This window comes from Scophthalmus maximus, chromosome 13 (assembly GCF_022379125.1).
Source record: "Scophthalmus maximus strain ysfricsl-2021 chromosome 13, ASM2237912v1, whole genome shotgun sequence".
NCBI lineage: Eukaryota > Metazoa > Chordata > Actinopteri > Pleuronectiformes > Scophthalmidae > Scophthalmus > Scophthalmus maximus.
Window position 1 is genome coordinate 8,143,476 of NC_061527.1, and position 21,870 is coordinate 8,165,345.

At 42.0% G+C, this 21,870-nt stretch overlaps 2 protein-coding genes across 3 annotated transcripts; one reads left to right on the forward strand and one right to left on the reverse strand.

Moving 5' to 3' along the window:
* Positions 1-1,421: 1,421 nt before the first annotated feature.
* Positions 1,422-3,557, forward strand: LOC118318175 (transcription factor JunD). Its single transcript, XM_035647563.2, has one exon. The coding sequence runs from the start codon at positions 1,698-1,700 to the stop codon at positions 2,532-2,534; it is 837 nt and encodes a 278-aa protein (XP_035503456.1). The 5' UTR covers positions 1,422-1,697; the 3' UTR covers positions 2,535-3,557.
* Positions 3,558-4,753: 1,196 nt separating this feature from the next.
* rab3ab (RAB3A, member RAS oncogene family, b) lies at positions 4,754-20,588 on the reverse strand. Of its 2 annotated transcripts, XM_035648101.2 has the most exons (6): positions 20,447-20,584; positions 19,830-19,962; positions 12,881-13,105; positions 10,340-10,458; positions 9,642-9,766; positions 4,754-8,616 (listed from the first exon to the last, which is right to left on the reverse strand). In XM_035648101.2, exons 3-6 carry the CDS (start codon positions 13,103-13,105, stop codon positions 8,426-8,428), a joined length of 660 nt encoding a protein of 219 aa, XP_035503994.1. In that variant the 5' UTR covers positions 19,830-19,962; positions 20,447-20,584; the 3' UTR covers positions 4,754-8,425. The 2 variants fall into 2 exon arrangements, with proteins under 2 accessions (XP_035503994.1, XP_035503996.1); XM_035648103.2 differs by lacking the exon at positions 19,830-19,962 and having other exon boundaries at positions 20,447-20,588.
* Between the last annotated feature and the right edge of the window lie 1,282 nt (positions 20,589-21,870).

Here is a 21,870-nt window from a genome sequence, read left to right on the forward strand (position 1 = left end):
AATTTTTAGAAACACTTTTAATGAATCAGCCTGATAGTGTTGAAAGGGAACTTCAAAATCTGTTATGGAAAATTCAAACTCCTAAGTGGAATTGCACAAATTTCAATCATCATGTGTTTCATCAGATGGGTGTATTTGGTGTAAGGCCAGATCCAACTCAAAAGACTGTTAACTGACCAGGGGAAGTGTTGAAATCACATCAGTTTCAGATTCAACTTCTCCAAATTTTGGGTGTGCATGAGTACGAGGTACAGTGTCTTTGCTAGGGGGCATAAAAAGAAAAGAAATGAGCAAAACCTTTCCCTGAGAAGACATTGGCTTTTTTCTTGAACACAAAAAATGTGAAATGGAAATCACAACTGCTAATGTCCACAATTATGCAAGATGACATTATATCTTGTAATCATCCTTACATCATGGCCTTACCCCAAACACACCCATCTGATGAAACACATGGTAATTGCAATATGAAAATGGAAAAAAAAGAGATGTGTGCCAGTCAATACCCACTTTCACATCAAACCTCAGTGTACCACCTCCCTTTAGTTTGTCCTTCATCCCCATGGCAATAGAACTGGCAGCAAAGATCATCCGTAAAAGAAAATGAACAACTCGGTACAAATAAAAAGTTCACTTTTGTCCTTGGAAAATCTTGTGTCGAGGTTCACATAAGAGGAGGGTTGCTGGAGCTTTCGAGCGCATCTCACAGATGCTAGAGTCCTAAAAAAGACCACAGCAGGTTACACAGATCTTCAGATCATTACACTGGTTGCCAGTGTGTCTGACAGTTGACTTCATGATGTCTTGTCCAAAAATCTCTGAATAGTTCAGGTCCAACATAATGTGGGACCTAAACTTTCAGCCTCTATGCTGCTTACATCTAGAAAAAAAACTGAAAATCCCAGATTCAAGACAATGGTGATTAGTCTATTAAAGATTAATCTATTTTAAAGATTCATCTGCTTGACATCAATTTTGATTACGTTTTTGAATCATTTACTACTTTATGTATGTATTTTGCCGTTCTATTACCTCCAGTTGCTTTGTACATTCATATCATTCTTAATTTATTTTGCACCATATAAATTGCTTTGGGTTTGGCTGTGTACAAAATGTACTGCATAAATAAATGTGCCTTGCCAAAGGCACACTGCCACAGGTATTGGGATTTGGGAAGGAGGCTTTGCTTGTGTTTTAACAACGTTTCTCTTATTAGTTCTGTGATTGTCTTTCCAACTTTACCGCAGTCTGGGAGTAGTACAGCTCATACAATACGCATTATTGGTCTACATGCATGGGAACTGTATCCAGGCACAGGAAAGACGCGCAGAGTGAGACCTCCTCCCTTTCTTCTCGTCTCTGGTCGGCTCATCCCTTTTTTCAGATAAAAGTCCGGAAAACGTAATTTCTGCCCAATGCGCGCGCGCGCGCGCGCGCCCCGACGTGACACGATGGAACGTGCGAGCCTAGAAAAGCTCGAGGCGATGCGCGCACTGGATCATTACGCGCAGATCCAGCTCGAGAGCGGAAGACTGGCAAACACGTATTACAATATTAAGATAATCAAAATAATATATATTAAATTAAGACAAACTATATTTCCCACCAGGGTTTATTTCTGAGAGGTAATGGGCAGGACGACGGACTGAGGCAGTGCCGAGCAGAACGACTTGTCACCCCCCCGCCCCACGCAGACCATGATGAAGAAGGATATTATTAACTTGAGCCTGGCGGAAGACGCGGATCTCAAACTGCATCTGCGCGACGCCGAGAGCCTCCTCGGCTCGCCGGACCTGGGGCTGCTCAAGCTGGCGTCCCCGGAGCTGGAGCGGCTGATCATCCAGTCCAACGGCATGGTCACCACGACGCCCACCAGCTCCCAGTTCCTCTACCCGAAGATGGTGACGGACGAGCAGGAGTTCGCCGAGGGCTTCGTGAAGGCGCTGGAGGATTTACACAAGCAGAACCAGCTGAGCGGCGACGGGCAGACGACCAGCAGCCTGGACCTGGGCGCCAACATCGCCCCGGCCCCCCTGCAGCCGGACCTGCCGGTGTACACGAACCTGAACAGCTACGCCACCGGGCCACTGGGAACCATCGTCAACTACTCCACGGACACTGTCCCCTTCCCGCCTCCCCCGGCGCGCCACCTGGGGGCGGCCGCGCCGCCGCCGCCGCCGCCGCCGGAGCTCTCTCGCGTCCAGCCGCCGACGGAGGAGCCGCAGACGGTCCCCGACGTCCAGAGCTTCGGGGAGAGTCCTCCGCTCTCCCCCGCCGACACGGACTCACAGGAGCGCGTCAAGGCGGAGAGGAAGCGGCTGCGGAACCGCATCGCGGCGTCCAAGTGTCGCATGCGCAAACTGGAGCGCATCTCCAGGCTGGAGGACAAGGTGAAAACGCTGAAGAACCACAACAGCGACCTGGCGTCGACGGCCACCCTGCTCCGGGAGCAGGTGTCCCAGCTGAAGCACAAGGTCCTCACGCACGTCAACAGCGGCTGTCAGCTGCTGCCACACGAGGTGCAGGTGCACTAGTGCGCCTGTCGGTTGAGGCCCCCGACCAGCATATATAAGCTTCATGGACTTTTAATAATGATCTTTTTATTTGTCCGTCTGTATGTGTAGCCCTGATGTGTGCCGTCGTGTTGCTGGGACGAATGCCAGGGCCACGTAGGCCAAACTCGACGTTACTAACCGGCTGTTGAACATCGGTTAAAATGTAAACATACGTGGTGAAAATGAATATGAGATAATGATGAATGACACTGTCCCGCTACATTCGGCAGCTAATCTGGACACGTTTTTATCCCTAAAGAGTGACAGAATCCACATGGCTCCACTGTCGGTGGTGAGAACTAATCTGCATTACGCATTGGTTTTATTAAAAAAAAAAAAAGGAAAAAAGAAATCTATTGTTTCGTTGAGTTTATGCCGAAATAAAGAGCGTTTGCCTTTGACATGTTCTATGCATCAATTGCTGTTTTTACCTCGTATCTATGTTTACAGGTGGCAAATGCAAATTTCAAATGTGATTTTTTTTTTCAATGGAGTATGGCCATAGGCTTTACTGATGGGGGGGGGGGACAGATTGACTTATATTGAGCCTCAGACACACATCTAAAATCTTTACAGACTGGGTTTGTCTACACAGTCTTAAACCTGGACCAAACCGAGTTATTATATTTCTACAATAACATGCACATTTAGGCATATGACACATATATCATTCATGTATGAGGAATGGGCTGTAAGAAAGATGCATATCCAGCCACATTTGAGATGTAAGGGGTGATTTTACATAGAATTACATTTCTAAAGAGAAAAATGTGCATGTTGTTGACAAACTCGAATCCTGGCTGTCACAGTTTTTATCATCAGTAACCTTTACAGCTATTTTCTAATCTACTGTGTCCTATTTCACTGTGCTCTCATTTAAAAGGTGGAGAGTCATAACCTCTTTTTGTTTTGTTTCACTTCTAAACCTGCAGTTATATTTGGCTTCATATGCCCCCGTGTTCTCAATGAAATGCTGCTCGGCAATAAATAGTTTTTCCTCTATTTGGGTGAATCTTTACTAATTTGCGCTCATGTTGCTGTAGGGATGATTTTTAGATATTGCCTACTGTAACCGTGGATTTGAAGGCTATGTTAAGTGGGATGGACTGAAGAATTAGTTTGGTCTTTTAGAAGTCTTAAAGATAAGGACATTCTCAAGTTACAGTGTAATGACAGCAAGACAGTAAGAAATGATCTTAGTGGAGTCAGTGTTGTGTATTTACAGGATGTGGGCTGCAGGGTTTCTGCTCTCTGCATTGTGGCATCACCCTGGTGTCTCTCTCCCTCTGCTGGTTAATTGGGAAAGTGCAAGAGAACTTAACTCACCAGTGGTTCCAAGGCCATTTTTTTTGTTGTGATAATGGTGCAATTTCTTTTAATGTTAAATGGGATATAGTTTCCCTCAGAAGGTCATTAAATAGTCTCTGCAGCAAAAGGAAGAAAAGTTGGATTTCACTTGTTACATATAATTCAGCGTATTGTGAAGACGGATAAGTATGACCAATGCAATTAGTGCTGCCCTGTCACTCACATCATATCTTTGCTGATATAATCATTATTCGTTGGGCAGAACGAAAATGTAACAAACACGTCACTTGGGATCGCCGCTTTCATGCTCACATGGTCAGTCTATATGTTTCAATTGCACGAAGAAACATTTGTACAGTTACTGTGGTCATATCTATGTGTTTTCCGTAGAAGCAACAAGTAAATTATCACTCGCACCTCTATCGTGCCAAAATCCAAGCAGCCACAGTGGTTTACAGGCATGTCGAGTGTCTTTTAAGCTTTTAGACTAGACCCTGAAATCAATATAAAAAAATGCTTTCATATGCCTTCATAATTGGGAATGGCTCCAGCCTCCCCAAGACCCTTAAAGCATAAAGCAGTATTATTTGGGGGGTTATATGTTCCCTATGGAGAGTGGAATAACGTATTTGAGATTTTCTTTAAGTTACATGCTCTGCCAGTGAAAAGTGAAACAGGTGGTTTGAACCAGTGGCATCCACACGTTTCCCCACAAAAAAATGGCAATTCGGCTGCTAAACCTAGACGAGCCTGAGCTTTCATGACTCTATAACAATCGAACAAACCTGCGCCACAGTTTTGTTTGGTTGTGTTGAAGGTCACCTCAGGATGTCACGCCGCATTAGAAGGCCTCTCACTTCCTAAAGGTACAAATTCTTCATGAACAAGAGTGTTAGCAACTTTTCTTTTATTGTTTTACCACAAAGTACAGATAAAAACATCCACAGCATGTTCTCTCATCTTAACAGCTCAAACCGAGGAGGATTTGAAGAGGCAGTGATACGAGACCAAATAAAGGTACGTGTTTCGAGCGTGCTAGTAGAAGATCTAAAGTCGGCAAACCTCTACCGAGCTGGAGGGCATTTGTTTTTGTGTAGACACTGTAGTGTGCATTGCTTTGTAACCGGGTGACACATTCATTCACAAGCAGGCTGAGAAATGAATGCAGATACAGTACAACATGGCTCTTTTGGGGTTTGAAGGTTTTTACTGACTTTTTTTTCTCTCTCTTTTATTTCTTTGTTTTTGTTGTTGCAAGCCTGAGTTGATACAACACGATCCACACATATGACTCAAAGGTACAATATTTACAGATCTGGTTTATATAGAGAGGAAGACATGTTAAGATAGGAGAGAACAGTTTAAAAGTTCGTATTTTGCTGGAAAAGAAACAGTCACAACCAGTGAGAAGTAAACCATATGCAGGAGAAAAAAAATAATAATTTCCCAGGTTTGTTGTGATCATTTCTTTCCAAATCATCACTTCCTTTCTCACAACAGTGTCACTACTTTGCTGGGCCTCATTTCTCACACTTCAATAGCCAGTGGCTCATCCGAGACCCCAGGTTTATTGTGTTTATTGACAGTCAACCATCGCAGCAGTTAGTCTCAAAATGAACGTTTTTCTGAAACAGATTTGCTTTTAATCTTCGCTTAAGTCACTGAATTCAGGAAGTCTGGGATTTTGCCAACCAGAGTCATGTTTTTAGTGCATTTCCTCTCAATCCATAGGCGATTACCTTTGTCTTCATAATTTTTTTTTAACTGTAATTGAATAAAGATTGCAGTGCACACCAGCAAGCCTCGAGTCAAAATTACAGGAATGTATTTTCAACTGAACAGGGTTCATTTCAGTCCACCGAACAACACTTGTTTTGTTACACATCTCAACTTTTAAAATTGGTCCCACTTCTCAATCCTACAGCTAAACACGCCTCTGCAGCGATCTCCGATGACGTGTAATGCAGGGAAACCTGGCAATCCAGTTTCAACTGTACTCAATCAACCCGACAGTCTGACAGTTTCCGAGGGAAGGAGGTAAATGCATGTCCAGAGTGAGTAATGTTTTGTAGGCGCAACGCAGTGTTGTTGGAACCAAGACAACCTCAGAACAGAATATTTGACTCCCGGATCGGCTCAAAAGAAAGTGGCTCGGCAGATGTCTGGTCTGTGAACAATCAGCCTCTAGCTGATTTAAACAGTGGCGTCCGTTGTTCACCTGAAGACCGAGTACTGGAGATAACACTACACACAGACGGAGAAAAAAACGCAGGCTCACACAAGAGGCCGCCAGCATCTAATAAAGCTGCTCCGTAATACTGATTCTGAAGACGTCTTCCTAAGAGAGACGTTTGTTGAGCAAAGAAACATTGAGAATGTGTCCAGAGATAAGATGGCGCCTAACAAATCTGTCCCAAAAAAAAATTAAACACGAGTGATACTGCAAACATACAGTATGGTAGACCTGATTCCATTCTGTGCGATTTAGATTTAGAATCTAAACAGATCGCCTGTGATTATGTTACAAGTCTCCACCAATTTGTACCGCCTGTCACTATTATCTTTGCTGTCTGAGGCCATTGTTTTGATGGATTCAGTGATGTAGAAACCAAAGTCTGCGCATCAATGAGGCCTATTGGTCCAATATTTGAGCCAGGTCACAACAACAAACTCAGTTCTGGTTGATCTTCAACACAGGCTTATTCTCTCTTGATGTTTACCTTCACTCCCTGGGGTCAAACTATCATAAAAAAGGTGCAAAATACCATAACAAATGATCGAGCCAAACCACGCTGTTTGCATCCTCCAAACCCATTTCAACAACATGTTTTAGAAAACATTGAAATGTGAGTTTTTTTTCTATTGAGATTTGATCAACTTGCGACTGTCTTTAACAGGGAGGGAAATCCCAAAAAGTTTGCTCCATTGTGAATAATTTGCTGGTCCTACTCAGAAAAAAACCAGCTTCCTGCGAGATTTTCTCCGCCTGATTTAAAACACTGAACAGTGTTGCATAGAGTGAATTTCAGATGCCCTTAAATCTTTACACCGTCAGTGACAGCAGAAACAACGACATATTGAAGCTGTTGGGACTAGAAGCAAATCAAAACATTTACCACCCTAATTACAATTTTATTGCTAAACCTAGATGACTTTGAGTTTTCAGAGGACTCGAGACTCCTGATATTAAAATGACGTTAATGATGCAACACAGTTTCTCCAGACAGCTGCTTCCTCTCACATCAGAGCCTTGTTAAGATGTTACACGTCATCACACCGAGGTGGATTTGGAGGATGATAAAACGTACTACGAAATTTCTGACTTGTAATTCACACTCAAAGCATCACGCCACTGCATTTCTCTTCAAAAGAATTTCCGACTTCTGCAACATCCCCGGAAAGCAGCATGGGATCAAACCAACAGGGACTTGATGCAATCCACACATCTTCCAAACAAACTCTACAACATATACCTTTTTTTTTCTTTTTTTAGATTTGATACTATCCTCATTGAATTTCATACCATTTAAAATTCATTTCCAGAAATGCATACCTGTAGATATTATATATATTGCACAACATTTATATGTACATTTGAAATAAATATAATTAAGTATAATTAAATAAAATGTGTCTCTTCATATTCATATTTTTTTTTAATACTATTTTTACTTAGCTATATCTTGTTCATTTTTTCCCTCACCAAGTGTTTCATGTATGTAAAGAATAAACGGGGCACCAGAATACAAAAAAAGTTTGCTGAAGAAATGTAACAAAAAAAATGTAAATTAAAAAAAGGCCAGATGGAACAAAAACACAACTCTTTCCAATACCTGCAGCATCCATGTTTAGACACGAGGTGAGACAACGAAAAGAAACACAGATCCATGTATATCTGATTCTGTATATATCCAGAATCATATAAGTAATACAACACATCGGTATTGATCATCTCTTCCCACATACAGATAACTCCACTTCGACCTTATTGGTCACCAAATCTGAGGCTGACATCTTTTTTCAAAAACATTTGACGGACATGAAACAAAGTACTGTAAACATTGGAAGGATTTAAATGGCACTCTGAGGACGGACGCCGTCAAATCCTTCTTGTAAAACCACACTGAGGAGCGGGGAGACAACAGAGAACAAGTTTGGGAAACTGAAAGAACCCAGGTTGCAAAGAGTCTGAAACACTTTGGTTGAACTGAACTTGCTTTGGCATCAGACCAACAACACCAGCTCTGATAAGAAAAAAATCCAACACATTTTTGCACCTGTATGTGGAGGAACCAGAAGCAACAACCACACCTCAAGCACTGGCCCACTGGTATCTCAGAGCGTTTCAGCCATTTTCCAACCTGATTCTTGTGACCATCAGCCAATGATCCGTACTGAGTTACAGATAGAAGAAGGAAAGTAAGTGAAAAGGATGATGGAGTCAAGACCCCTGGGCCCTGGGATCCAGCTGAAGGAGAAGAAGAAGAAGAAGAAGAAGAAGGAGGAGAAGGAGGAGGAGGAGGAGGAAGGAGGGAAAGGGTTTTTTGGGGGAGTAGTCAGCTTTAACATGCACAGTCCTGGTGAGGTGGAGCCGGCTGCTCTGTCAGCTGGGGCCCCTGCTTGGCCCCCGTGACAGCGGGATCTCCGGCGTCCAGGCTCTCAGACATCTTTTCACATATGATGTCGACCAGGCGCTCAAAGGTCTGCTTCACATTGATGTTGTCCTTGGCACTGGCCTCGAAGAACTCAAAACCTGGAGTGGAAAGTGTGTTTGGGATAGGGGTCAGAGAGGTTTAATGAGGACGCAGTATTTTGAGATTAAACCTACATGTGCCTAATATTGTAGAAGCCAAGTAGGACAAAATATTCACGTCAGTCACTTTAAGAAACATGGCTAATTTTACTTTCTCTGGTGAGTACAAAGCTAGCAATGGGAATGAGTGTGAATGTACCCAAGTTCAATTATTAGTATTGTATCATATTTATCTATGCATTTTAAAAAAAAAAAAAATCACAGTAACCCCTGGAAGTGCAGTTGTGACTCTCTCCCCATTCATTTAGACAGGGAACCTGGCCTTATAATCTCGCAAAAACTAGTCAGGGCCGCTAACCAGGATGGCTGCTGAGGGGCCAGACTTGCCTATTAGGACTTCGGTGAAGTACTGGGCTGGAATCAACAGGTGTTTAGCTTAGCATACCTTAGCATTAAGACAGGAAACAGGGAGAAACAGTGAGCTGGCTCTGTCCTAAGGTAACAAATTCCTCTGATCCTAAAGAAGCTAATGAAGCTAAGTAGTTAACATGTTAAACATTGCATGTTATAAATTCATTGTTTAATCCATAAACAGAACTGTACAAACAACAGTTTGTGGTTTTAGAGTGAGTTTTTTAACGTAACTTTTTTGTCCATTCAGCCAGCACCCCCAGTGCAAGGTCTGCACAGGTTGCCTGGCAACCACACAATGACAACAACAAACTGTGCTTGGCCAAGAAACAGTTAAAGGATGTAACCAAGAATTGTCATTTTAAACCCTTGTGACAAAGTCTTTATAGACTTTTATTTGACAGGTTAGAATATTCAGTTACTATTACATCAAAAGCATGAAGATTTCAAACTACAAAAGTTCTTGTAAAAGTGCCTGTGACGTTTTAGTGTCCTCCTGTTAACTCAGTGTACACAAGGGTGAGTCATATTTACGTGGTGTTTGTGCAGTGTGTGTGTGTGTGTGTGTGTGTGCGTGTTTGTGTGTGTGTGCACAGTGAACACCATAAACTCACCGAGGTGTTCCGACAGCTGCCGGCCTCTATCCCCATTCACCACTCGCTCGTCCTCCATGTCGCACTTGTTTCCTACCAGCAGCACCTGGGCGTTGTCCCACGAGTACGTCTTGATCTGAGTGGACCTGCGAACCAACACACCCAGCTGTCAGAAGGGAAGCTCAGAGGCTGTGTACACAATGTGCAGTTGCTTTAAATTATTATATGTATACTAATGTAAATCATTTTTTCTGTTTTGTCAAAGGTGCTTTCAGAATGTGCACAGAAATCAGAAGGTTAAGGTCTGAGCCAAAGTCCCATCAGGATAAAAAAAAGGATCAAAGATAATATTCCCTGCAGTGTCTGGTTCGCCTGCAGCCACAGAGGATGCGGATGCAGCGGAACATTAAAACAATACATACTGAAACCTGAACCGGATCATCTACTCTGTTCATCAATCTGCAGAATGTCTACATCTATTTCAGACTTGATACATCACTTGAGCCAACGTCCACACACACACACACACACACACACACACACACACACACACACACACACACACACACACACACACACACACACACACACACACACACACACACACACACACACACACACACACACACACACACACACACACCTACACACACACACACACACACACACACACACACAGTGTCACGTGACCAACCACCCAGCCAGCAAGTCACACACACCAGTCCTGGACGGCGTTGAAGGACTCCTCGTTGGTGATGTCGTACATCAGGATGAAGCCCATGGCTCCTCGGTAGTAAGCCGTGGTGATGGTGCGGTAACGTTCCTGACCCGCCGTGTCCTGGAAAAGACGGAAGCAGCAGTTTAAGGGACATTTTTTATGAACTCTCTACTTCATCCTACTCCTCCCACAGGTGACCCAGGTCCAGGTTATAGTAATTACAATTCACATGATGAGAATCGTACAGCAGGATTGTTGTAAAGTACAGCAAGTTAGTTTAGGTCCAAAAATCTTTTTTCAAATGCATCTAATCCCATTGAAGCCAATACAGCCTGCACTGCTGTTGGAGAGCTGCTGACCACTGCAGCGCAGAAAGTCATAAGAAATGTATGCTCTGCACTTAAGACTTTTGCTGCATCAGCAAATTTATTGAAGGCAACATTTTAAACTCTAAATACACTACATGTTAAATAAAATGACTGATTTCCCCATGCTGTTAGTCTGGAGTTAACTTTCTCTGTCTGAAAAGGTTTCAGATAGATCCCCTGACAACACATTGATTTCTTGTTTTAAGTTAATGAATTTGGCTTGTGAAGCGATTGAACACTGCAGAGGGAATCAAAGCCAAATCAAGACTTGGTGAATAATTATATTATTTCATGAATATCATGAATTATTTTCCAAATCATAGTATTATAGAAAATCACCAGTTCGAGGGTGTGATGTGAGGTGATGTCAGTAACTTTGTTTTTCTGATTCATCATTAAGGAATTTGTCAGATGTTTAAAATTGCCGAATGTCCCAAAAGGCAGGAATTAGATGTTATTATCATGACTAAGTTTCCTGCTATGATTTCAGAAATGACACACACACACACACACACACACACACACACACACACACACACACACACACACACACACACACACACACACACACACACACACACACACACACACACAGAAGATCAGACATTACGGTCAACATGTCAGACTGACACAGGGTTCCCACGTGTTCCATAACAACCAGAATATTAAAAGGCCTCTGGTGGTTGTAGAATCTGCCAGGAGGTGACACTTCATCAGCTCCTCCTCTTATCTTTATCTCTGCTGTGAGCTTTGCCAAAAGAGTGATCCTGCCTCTTCCTCCCTGCCTCTCTCTCCTTGGCTACAGGCTCTGGTGAGGTTGAATTTCAGTGCTAAACCCTAATGAACGCTCAGGGAATTAAAGCACAGTGCCTCTGATACCCAACACCCTGCATCTCCCTCTGAGCCGAGCATCACTCCTCTGCCGTCAGTGTGGAGATCAGCAGAGCAAAAGAGTGACGCACGCACGCACACACTTTTCTTGGACAAATCTATGTATCTATTTACTCAAAACACACATGATCACTCTCATCCTTCAGCTCACAAGGAGATTGTATTTTGAGCATTATATATAGCTCTGACCTCTACTCTCCATACTGTTGGTTGTGATGTTCTCTAACTGTCCTGCTCTGTTGTTCTGCACATCCACTTCATGCGCTGCAGGTCGCTCGGGACGAGAGCATCACCTCTACACCTAAAATATCAGCGTAAGTAGCACTGAGTGGTGTTACACAATCAACACAGAGTTGAGACCAAACAGATTTTTTGCAAACTTTGACTCAAAGCATTTTCATTTTTACTCTACTGGAGTATCAGCTGAGATGTCGAGAGGTGGGGGATGGGGATTTTATGAGTATGTGTGTGTGTGTGTGTGTGTGTGTGTGTGTGTGTGTGTGTGTGTGCGCGTGTGTGTGTCTGTGTGTGTTTATAGGGAGGGGAGGAGATATCTACTCAGGGAGATGTGTAGTAATGGGGGAGGGGAGAGCAGCACCCAGCTATTCCTTTCTCATGTTCTGATTGGCCGATTGCATCTCCTGTACCAGAGGCAAGACCTGGCAAAGGCTGACAAAGAGGCAGCTGCGCGCGTGCGCACACACACACACACACACACACACACACACACACACACACACACACACACACACACACACACACACACACACACACACACACACACACACACACACACACACACACACACACACACACACACACACACACACACACACACACACACACAATTATCTGCTCGCCATCACAGCTCGGTCAGCTGCAGAACATGTGGTAAAGGTGGAAATGATGTAATGATTTACAAAATGTCACTGAAAGAGTCTCATGATCGGTGACGGTGTAAATGAAATACAAGAAAGTTTGTCTAGCAAGTTTCGACATTACAGTGACCAAACCCAGTTGGACAAATTGCTTCTGGTACAGTTTCACTTTCACACTCACGCCGCCAAATGTCCATGAGCAAGGTGATGAACCACGGTATCTTTATGCATATATGGAAATATGTAGCTAATGTAGATTACATATGTCACTGAGCACTATTTTCAAACAGACCATTAAGGTAACTAGAATATCATAAGTGTTAATTTCAAGTCATTGTAGACACAACATCTCTCATTCAACTCAACATCTAAATTTGAGTTACCAAATAACTCCGTCTGTCTTACCCAGATCTGTAACTTGATCCTCTTGTCATTCCTGTAGATGGTCTTCACCTTGAAGTCAATGCCCACTGTACTGACAAAGGCCGGTGTGAAGGAGTCATCGGCGTAGCGGAACAAGAAGGAGGTTTTGCCCACGCTGCTGTTTCCGATGATGAGGATCTTGAACATATAGTCAAAGTTCTGGTCTGAAGACTCCTTCTGCCCGTAGGTTGCTGTTGCCGAGGCCATCTACAGAGGAAAAATACAACTTTAATTAAATAACTGCTGTGACCTCAAAATGTGGCAGTGCTTTACAATGGAACACCGTGTCCTTTCTGGAAAGAGCAAATTTGAATTTCCTGTTTGATCCACTTCAAAATCTCATTGTTTAGGTCTATTTTTGTTTTGGACTAGCACTTGACCATGAGAGGACTTAATGACACATGTTGTGTGGGAAAGTGTTATGACATAATCATTAAAGCATAAACATATTCATTAAAAAATAATGCTGAATGTAGGCAGACAACTAATGTCTTGTCTGTGAACATTTTGCTGATACTTGCTGTAATAAAACATAATTGCAAATTGTCAAAAAATTTAAATTAACAAGATTTCCACTTTTCATTAAAAGAAAATCTTATCTGGTCACAATCATGTTCTCACAAAACATATTTTCTGTTGCAAATTAGTTGTCTATAAACATAATTTTGAGGAGACAGGTTGCCTGGACTTAATGACCATCTCCTTTAAAGTCTCGAGGATACAACACACATTAATAGGAATAAATCATGTTTGCAAAGGTCATACATTTATTTAGTAGGCGTTTTGACAAAAGATGAGATTGCATCGGCATCTGTTAGACTAAAGCAGAACAAATGATGGTGATTAACTAGTCAGGCTTTTAAACATTGCACATTTGCCTCGTGGTAATTAATCAAAGCAGCATATTGCAATGTCAGGGGAGAAACAGAAAACCCATCTGGGTTGGTAAAATGTTGGCGGCAAATGGCTCCATCCGTCATAATCAAGCCGGGGATGTGTGCAGAATAATGCATTCGCACCAGGCTGAAGTTAGTTTGAGTTCTTGTCTTTGCCTAAAGTATTATTTCGGGCGTTTCCTTGCAACCTGATGGGAGTCGGACACGTCAGTCGAGTCCAGAGAGACACAGGTAGAGCTGCTAGTACTCATGTGGATCGCTTGTTCTGCACAGGCCTGGCAATTATGGGAATCCCATGCAAACAACTTCAGTCACAGCCCAGGGACGATCTTGAACGGTTGGGAAAGATGTGGCCTGACATCTGCACCCACACCGACACAACTCAGAGGTAAGTATATGACTGTGGCAACTTTAGATTTAGTTACCTCACAAAAAACTACGGCAAGTTCATCTGAAGGAAAGTTCGCCAGGATATGTTTGTTATTCTATTCAACTATTCAAACCCTGAACTGCCTCAGATACAAACTACCAGCTGCTTGACTCAAACTGCCCAGTGCTACGTTGCCACGCTGGACAACAGGAATTCAAGGATATTAAGGGCTCAAATGATTCAGGAGACCTCGTCGACACTTGAGAGCACAATGATTTGGGCCCCCAGGACTTTGACTCAGTACACCCCGCTCTATATTTAGTCTATTATCTCGACTCAGCTGCAGCGGAACACAAGAACTCTCAGGGAATAAAACACAAACAAAACAAGCGCACCCTCCTCACATACTCAGGCCTATCGGTTTACACAAAGGGACAGAGAGACGCTTGCTAAATAATAAAGAAGCTCCGACCCTTCCTCAACACATTTGTGGTTTGTTGCGCGTCGACGCTAGAGGAGCGAGATCGTACTTGATCACAGCCGGGGGCTGGGTGTTCGATATCCACTCTTGGCCAAGCTTTATTAGAAATGTATCCATTTGTGTTACTGTTGCACCGAAGTGCCGACTCAGCTCGGCAGCAAATCCAGCCTGTCGGTGAGTTCCTTTGAGCCGAGTCAGCAGTGTTACAGTGAGACAGACCTACTTCTAAACTCAGAAAGATGATCAAGCCAGGGTCCTACAGTCAGTTCAGATTGTCCTCTTCATCTAAACATCCTGATTATATTTGCTTCTACATCGTGTCTCTTTGGATGAGACAATTCCCTGCAAGTATAAAACTAAATGAAAGTATGAGGCTTGATTTGCATCTCAACCTCATTCCTAATGTTTTCTTAAAATCTTGGGTTTGTAAAACTTTTACTTATTGGGCTGGTTCTCGACCAAAGTTGGTTTAACACCTAAAACATGAATGGTAAGCATTTGAGAGTTATTAATAGCTAAGCGATAAGAGGAGGTTAAAAATTAGCCGCCACTGTTGGAAGTCTGGATCTTGTCAAACACATTCCACAGGCCTTTTTTTGGCATTAAGGAGAGGCCGTTCAGTGTCCGCTGAACGCAGTGAGATTACCGCAGCCTTTCCTCTGTGTTTCAGAGATTAGCTGTGGAGAAGAGAGTTGGCTTAACCTTCACTAAACACTAATTTGATACAGAAGCTTAAAGACTTAGGCCTCTGTGCTTAATCTCAAAGTAATTAACAAATTCTCACTGTGCACATGTCCTGCAGCCCCCCTCTTATATTAGAGATGGTTTTATTTGATCAAATCAAATTGCGTGTGAGATTAAAACTCTCGCACAAGGTTTGACAACCAGAATCAAGACGAGTGAGATGAGACTGAATGTCACGTGGGACAAACTGCACAACGGACACTGACAGGAGCTGCTGAGGACAACTCAGCTCCTCTGTCATTGCGGGGGAAGGGAGATGGAGGAGGAGGGACGCGCCTTTATCTGGACTTGAATATTCAGGGTTTTGTAGGTAGAAAGATTTGATGATAATATGACACTGAAATCCACATCTCTCCCCCATGTTACTGCTGTTACTTTTACATGATGGGATTTGACTTGGCTGTCTAAACATCTACGGTCATATTAAGGTGGATTTGTTGTTGTGTATGCTTCTGGGCTCATGCTGGGCCAACTTTGATGGTGAGATTTCTATGTAAGACCAGCAAAAAGTGCATTATTCAAAGTATGTAGCATATGAAGTTAAAAAAAATTGTAATTATGACAACGCTGTCGAGGAAAACCTAGAGAATTCTGCTGCCTTGAAATGCTCTTTATCAGCAACACGCAGTTAAACATCGTCAGATCTCTGTCAGGATTTCCAAGCCACTTTCTTCATCCAGAGGGAGTATCTAAAATCTTTTAAAATCCTAATTTGATCATGACTAAGAGTTGAGAGTTTTCCCTGTTAAACATCAAGCTCCTCTAAACCTGTCACCGAAAGGAGATTGACGTCTTACGGGAGCCAAATTGATCCAGAGCTAAGTGCTGCTGCGGTCGGCTAGTCGGGCCCATTTAATCAGTATTGGCTGGCTTCCTGCAGACTCACAGCTAATCCACGGCTGATCCCAGATAACCCAAACACCTTTCTGCTTTAAGACAGTTAAAGACCTGCTGATATGACCGACAGAGGAATCACAACAACAACAACAATCGCACCACGTGACCCTGTGGGAACAGTCACACAGAAAACCGCATATTTAAGTTTGACTTCAGACAGGTTTTTCTTAAGAGGGGGAAAATCTAACGGGTGTAAAACAAAATCTTTGAAATGTATACTAGGTACGATCCAACACACCGAATGATCACCTGGATGCCGTGAGATGACGCCATACCCTAACACTCTGGTGTTTTCAGCACAGACTCTCACCAAGATACAGCAGTAGGCCACCATCCGTTACCTGTGATTGGCCTGGCCGTGCGTCACTCAAAAAACAGACGGGACAATCTCTCTCCTCTCCACATAGAAAAAAGTGGTCTGACCAAAACTGACAAGGTAAAAATTCTCGCACGTGGCGGAGAAACTCTACAAATATTGAACCTCAACAGTCGAGTGACAGTCATAAATGTCCAAATCAAACACTTTGTTCATCGTCATTCTCCAACTCCTGTTTATCTTTCCACTGCCAGCCTTAGTCTCTGCTTACACACTGAAAAGCCAATATCGATACTTCCTAATCGAGGGATCAATCCCGCCCTCCGTCTCAAATTGGTTGGCCATTAGTGAGAGTTGCTACTTTTTAGGTCAATCACACTGAACTACAGTATATACAAAGTAAATGAGGCGAGATCTACGAATCTGCAGCAGTAAAGCAAATGCATTTGTTGCCTTGGCTTCTCCATTAGAACATATATCTAGTACAAGGCAAGTACAATTTGAAACTGCTTCATACTTCGACTACACTACTTACTTTCTAGATTCACGATTTTACCATAGATGATGAATTTTTTTGGGATTAAACCAAAGAGTAAGCATTTAAAATCAGCTCCACCTGGACCAACTAAAACATTGGAGCACTTACATGTACATCACAAGAACAATCCAATTATATACAAATATAATACCAACAGGGGCCATTCAGGAAAAGGAATCGGTTTACTTTAGTTTCTTGTACTAATTTTAAATGCACGATTTTTAATCACAATGGAGTGTTTTTGCAGTAAGTATGGTAATATAGGTTTAAATCTCATTTGCTGATATATATATTTTTTGATATATTGATAGATTGTATGAAATATTCAGTGTTACTAGTTTTCACATTTGTTTGTAAAAGTGAGACAGTAAAACTGGACCACTGAAGCACAACCTGGTAAAAAATTTTTTTTTACAAACATCTGAAAAATAAATCTCATGATTATCACCAGACTCATCATTCATCACCAAGCAGCCGTGTGCGGGTGAACAACAATTTCACGATAAAACAGAGAACATGTCTCCTCCTCACTGACACAAAAGTGATGTTACGCCGCTTCCAGGTTTGTCTGAGATGGCATTTTTCTCCCCCTTTTTTTACTCCAATCACGTGTCTCCTTTTCTTGGAAGCGCAGGGATGCAGATGAGGAGGGTGAGCTAAAAATAGCGTCTCTTCATCTTTTTTTTTCCCTCCACAGCAAACAGAGAGCGGAGACGGGAGCAGCCAGGATATGGGAGATTTGTTTTTGGCGCCGCAGGTGAATCCAGGACATTTGTCTGTTTTTAGATTTGTCCATTATTTGATAAATGGATATTCTGACTATGTAGCCATCTAAAAAAATGTTTGTTTTTTTCAAATGGTAAAGACACTAATCAATATTCTTTGATTATCATATGGTGATAGCAGGCTTTTTAATGGCCTGTGAAATTATGTTTTTGCCCAAAAGGTTCTGAGGTTTTTGGCTCTAAAATCTGCAGGAATTCCCTGTTTCCCTTTCAGATATGTTGTGTTATTCTTATGAGAGATCAAAAGCACAATTATAATAAAACCTACTCTGGACAACAGAAGATTTCAAGGACATCACTTTGAAGTAATTCTCAGATGAAAATCTCTCAAAGACCGATAACTCTGAGTAAATAATCTGACATGTAGTTAGAGAGATCAACCCAAAGTGTCGGTGCGATCCTGGTCGGTATCGGAGCAGTTGGTCCATGATGCAGTTGGCATCATGGACGTCCACGTGTTGTTTTTTTTCCATGAGAAGCAGCAGATGCGTCACTCTCGCCCTCAGGTTCGACTGCCAGTTACTTTACTGTCAGCAGAGGAAGAGCAGATGCAGCCCTCAGACTGTGAGCTCACATTCAGACTCTTTCAAATACGAAGAAAAACGTCTTTAGAGCCATGGACAGATTACGAGAAAATTGGCCCCTGGGCACGGACAGATCAAAGGCCCTCAAATCTTCCTAAGTAGAAACCCCAGGCTCTAAGGTTGCAGAGTGGATTTCTCTCTTTGGCTATTTTGAGTCTCACTTTGGGGTTATTTTTCATCTTTTTGTTGTAATTTTGAGTCTGTTTGTAATTGTCTTCAATCTCTTCCTGGTTGTTTTGCAACCCTGGTTGTTCCTTTTTATCACTTGTGTGTCCCGATGGTGGTTCCGAGTCTCTTTGTGTTTTTTTGTGCATTTTTCTGGATCCCTTTGTGACTATTTGTAGTCATAATGCGATTCTTTTTGGTAGTTTTGTGTCCTTTAACTGAGCTCTATGACTATGAAACAAGTCACTTCCAGTCATCAGTCACTTCATGGTTTTTCGCCCGGGGTCCTCCGGCCCCCTCAGGCTCCTGGGCCTTCGCCCAAAAGGCCCATTCGGTAATCTATGTTTGCAGGTACAAAGAATTTAACTGAAGTACCCTGAACCTCTGCCAGAGTAGTTTAAATCTAATCGTTTTAATACTTATATTAATTAAAATATGTATTTTGGCAACTCTCAACATAGAGGGTCAATGTAGAGCTTTTATTCTGTTCTTCACAATTTATATGAAGACATAACCAATATTGTTTTACCACAGGAACACAACAGTCCTCCATATGATTCAACCTACATGGCCTCCTTTAATCCTCCTTATATACGGATAATCTATAATATTTTATAATAATATTATAATATAATAGTGGTTATGTGAGGTTATTCCATGATACATTCTCATTGAAATATTATTAGAAAAATGACAAAACTGATGTACGATTACTCCCCTCCGCTTTTCTTTATGAATGGGATACCAGTGTTTTTGTATTCCGTCCTGCTGTTCCCATGTATGAATTCATTCTGTCATTCAGCCCATCGGACGGTGTGGAACGCCTTTTCTCTGCAGGACAGGCCCTGAGTCACTCACACCGGAGAGCCACTGAGCCAGCAGCAGCCTCCACATGCATCCACACTGACACAACGCGATGTAACGTGTATTTCACACATTGACGACGGTTTCGTGGTTTTCACAATGACGACCGCTGTTCTAAAGCAAGATATCAAGAGGTTCTTCAATCTGAAAATCCTCTGCTGGGTATTTCAATATCGAGAAAAAACGATCAATTCAGGATGCAATGTGCTACATTTATACATACGTGTATGGTTACTATCTCCGTGCAGTAAAGCAATAAATCAATAAAGATATATATTTTTTAAATCGCACCTTTGAAGATTTCTATCCGGCTGCTATCCACCGCGTCCAGCACCCGCAGAAACACCACCACTGTCAAGCCGGAAAGGTTGTGCAACGCACCATCCGGATGCGGATTCCAAAATAAAAGCTGTTGCCGAACAAACTGCCCAAATTAAAAAAAAATGTCAATGCGACAATTACGATGACATTTCTTTATGAAATGGAGATGCATGTTTTTCAAAAGTTTTAAACAGAAAGCTTGAAGTGACCTAACTTCAAGCTTTCTGAAGATAGCCCGTGTATAAAGTGTCGACAGGCCTGTTTGTCTTTTGGTGTGTGATGCTAGTGCTAGTAGCAGCTAGCTATCATCTAGATTCAAGCTGCTAGCCTCAAGCAGAGGTTAGTATCGGGCTACAGAGGTCTGGTAAACATAATTCTTTCTAAAGCCCCAACTCCGCTTCCTAATTTTCAAAATGTGTCGATTAGTCTTCTGCCACAAGTGAAGACTAATCGACATCTCGTCAAACTACCAGATTTCGCGCAGCTTTTCCCTGGAGCCACAAACCTTTATAAAACTTTTATTTCACACGTGCTAGTACTCCCCAAGATCCATAAACAGACTGTGGTGAGTGAAATAAGTGTTTTACCTTTTAACTGTCTGAATTCTCGGGCGTTGACCGTGCATCTAAACACGAAAGACTCAACTATTTTATTTTGAAAGAAAAGAAATATCCAGAGTCCTCCGTAACTCCGCCATCTTTATGCAGGCAAAAAAACCAAAAAACGTCTCCGTAAAGTGAATGACAGGTGGGCGGGACCGTATGGATGATTGACAGCTCGTCTGACGAATGCCGAGCCGCGGCTTAACAACTGTCCTGAAACGCTTCACCTCAAATACGCAACCTGTTATTTATTATTTATGAGCGCTGCCGGAGAGACTAAATTATTGATCAGGGGGTCACTAGTAACCACTGCTGCCATTTCCACCCGATACCAGACCTTGTCTAATGACTGCAAAAATATCACGGCATAAACATTTCAACAGTATTGGAATACTACACTGCAGAAGCCATGCCGTTGTCTGTTGTTGTATCTAACCTGTATAACCTACAGTATATATTTTAACCTATATAATACTTACTTAAGACAGGATTCATTGAACATTTAGGTTCAATTTTGTTGATTTTCTTATTTTCTTATTATTGTTATTATTTTTATATTGTTATTTATTGTTGTTGGTGTCGTTAATTTTTTAGTTTGTACACAATAGTAACCTAAATATAGGACCAGCAGTTTTTTTTGTTTGCAATTGATGAATAAAATATAAATAAAATGCTAAACCTGGTTTAGACATGGGATTTTTTTTACTTCACGCCCCCATTGTGCATTTGTGAATGTTAGATTTTTAGTCGGATTTGATTTGAGAAAAACTGCTCCTACAGAGAAGACAGGGTTAAAAAAAGAAAAAAGTCACAAAGTAATTTAAAACTACATATTGGGTAACATCTTCACATCACAACACAAGGATGAGCCCCTCCTACACAATCGCACACTAATGCAGATAAACACGGAATGATCAATCAGCAATGTGTTTTCAGCAAAAACAAGACAAGTGACAACAGAAGTTGTGTATATTTCATAAAAGGTTTGCAGTTATAAATGCTAGTGTGACAGTGTCTTTGAGTCTGTCTTTCTAATGAGCTGTCAGCAAATGACAGTCAGAAAGTCATTTATGTGAATACATCATGGATTCTACAGTCCATCAAGTCTGCATGTGTAAATGTAAATGAGCAGTTTATAAAAGGATTTTGGTCCGTGTGTCCTGCAGAATACACGTTTCCCCAGGAGAGAAGGGGTCAAAACAGTTCACTGCAGAGTTTGTAATGAATTAAAGAGCAGAAAGGGAAAGCATCATGCTGGAGGAAGATTTTTTTTCACAACCTGGCAACCTAAAGTTATTCTTAGTAATGCTTGATCTACAATGTAAGTTATTTATTCAGCATTAATAAAAATCAACCCTTTATAAATGGCAACTTACCAGGTGTGGAAGGGACACCAGATTTACAAATAA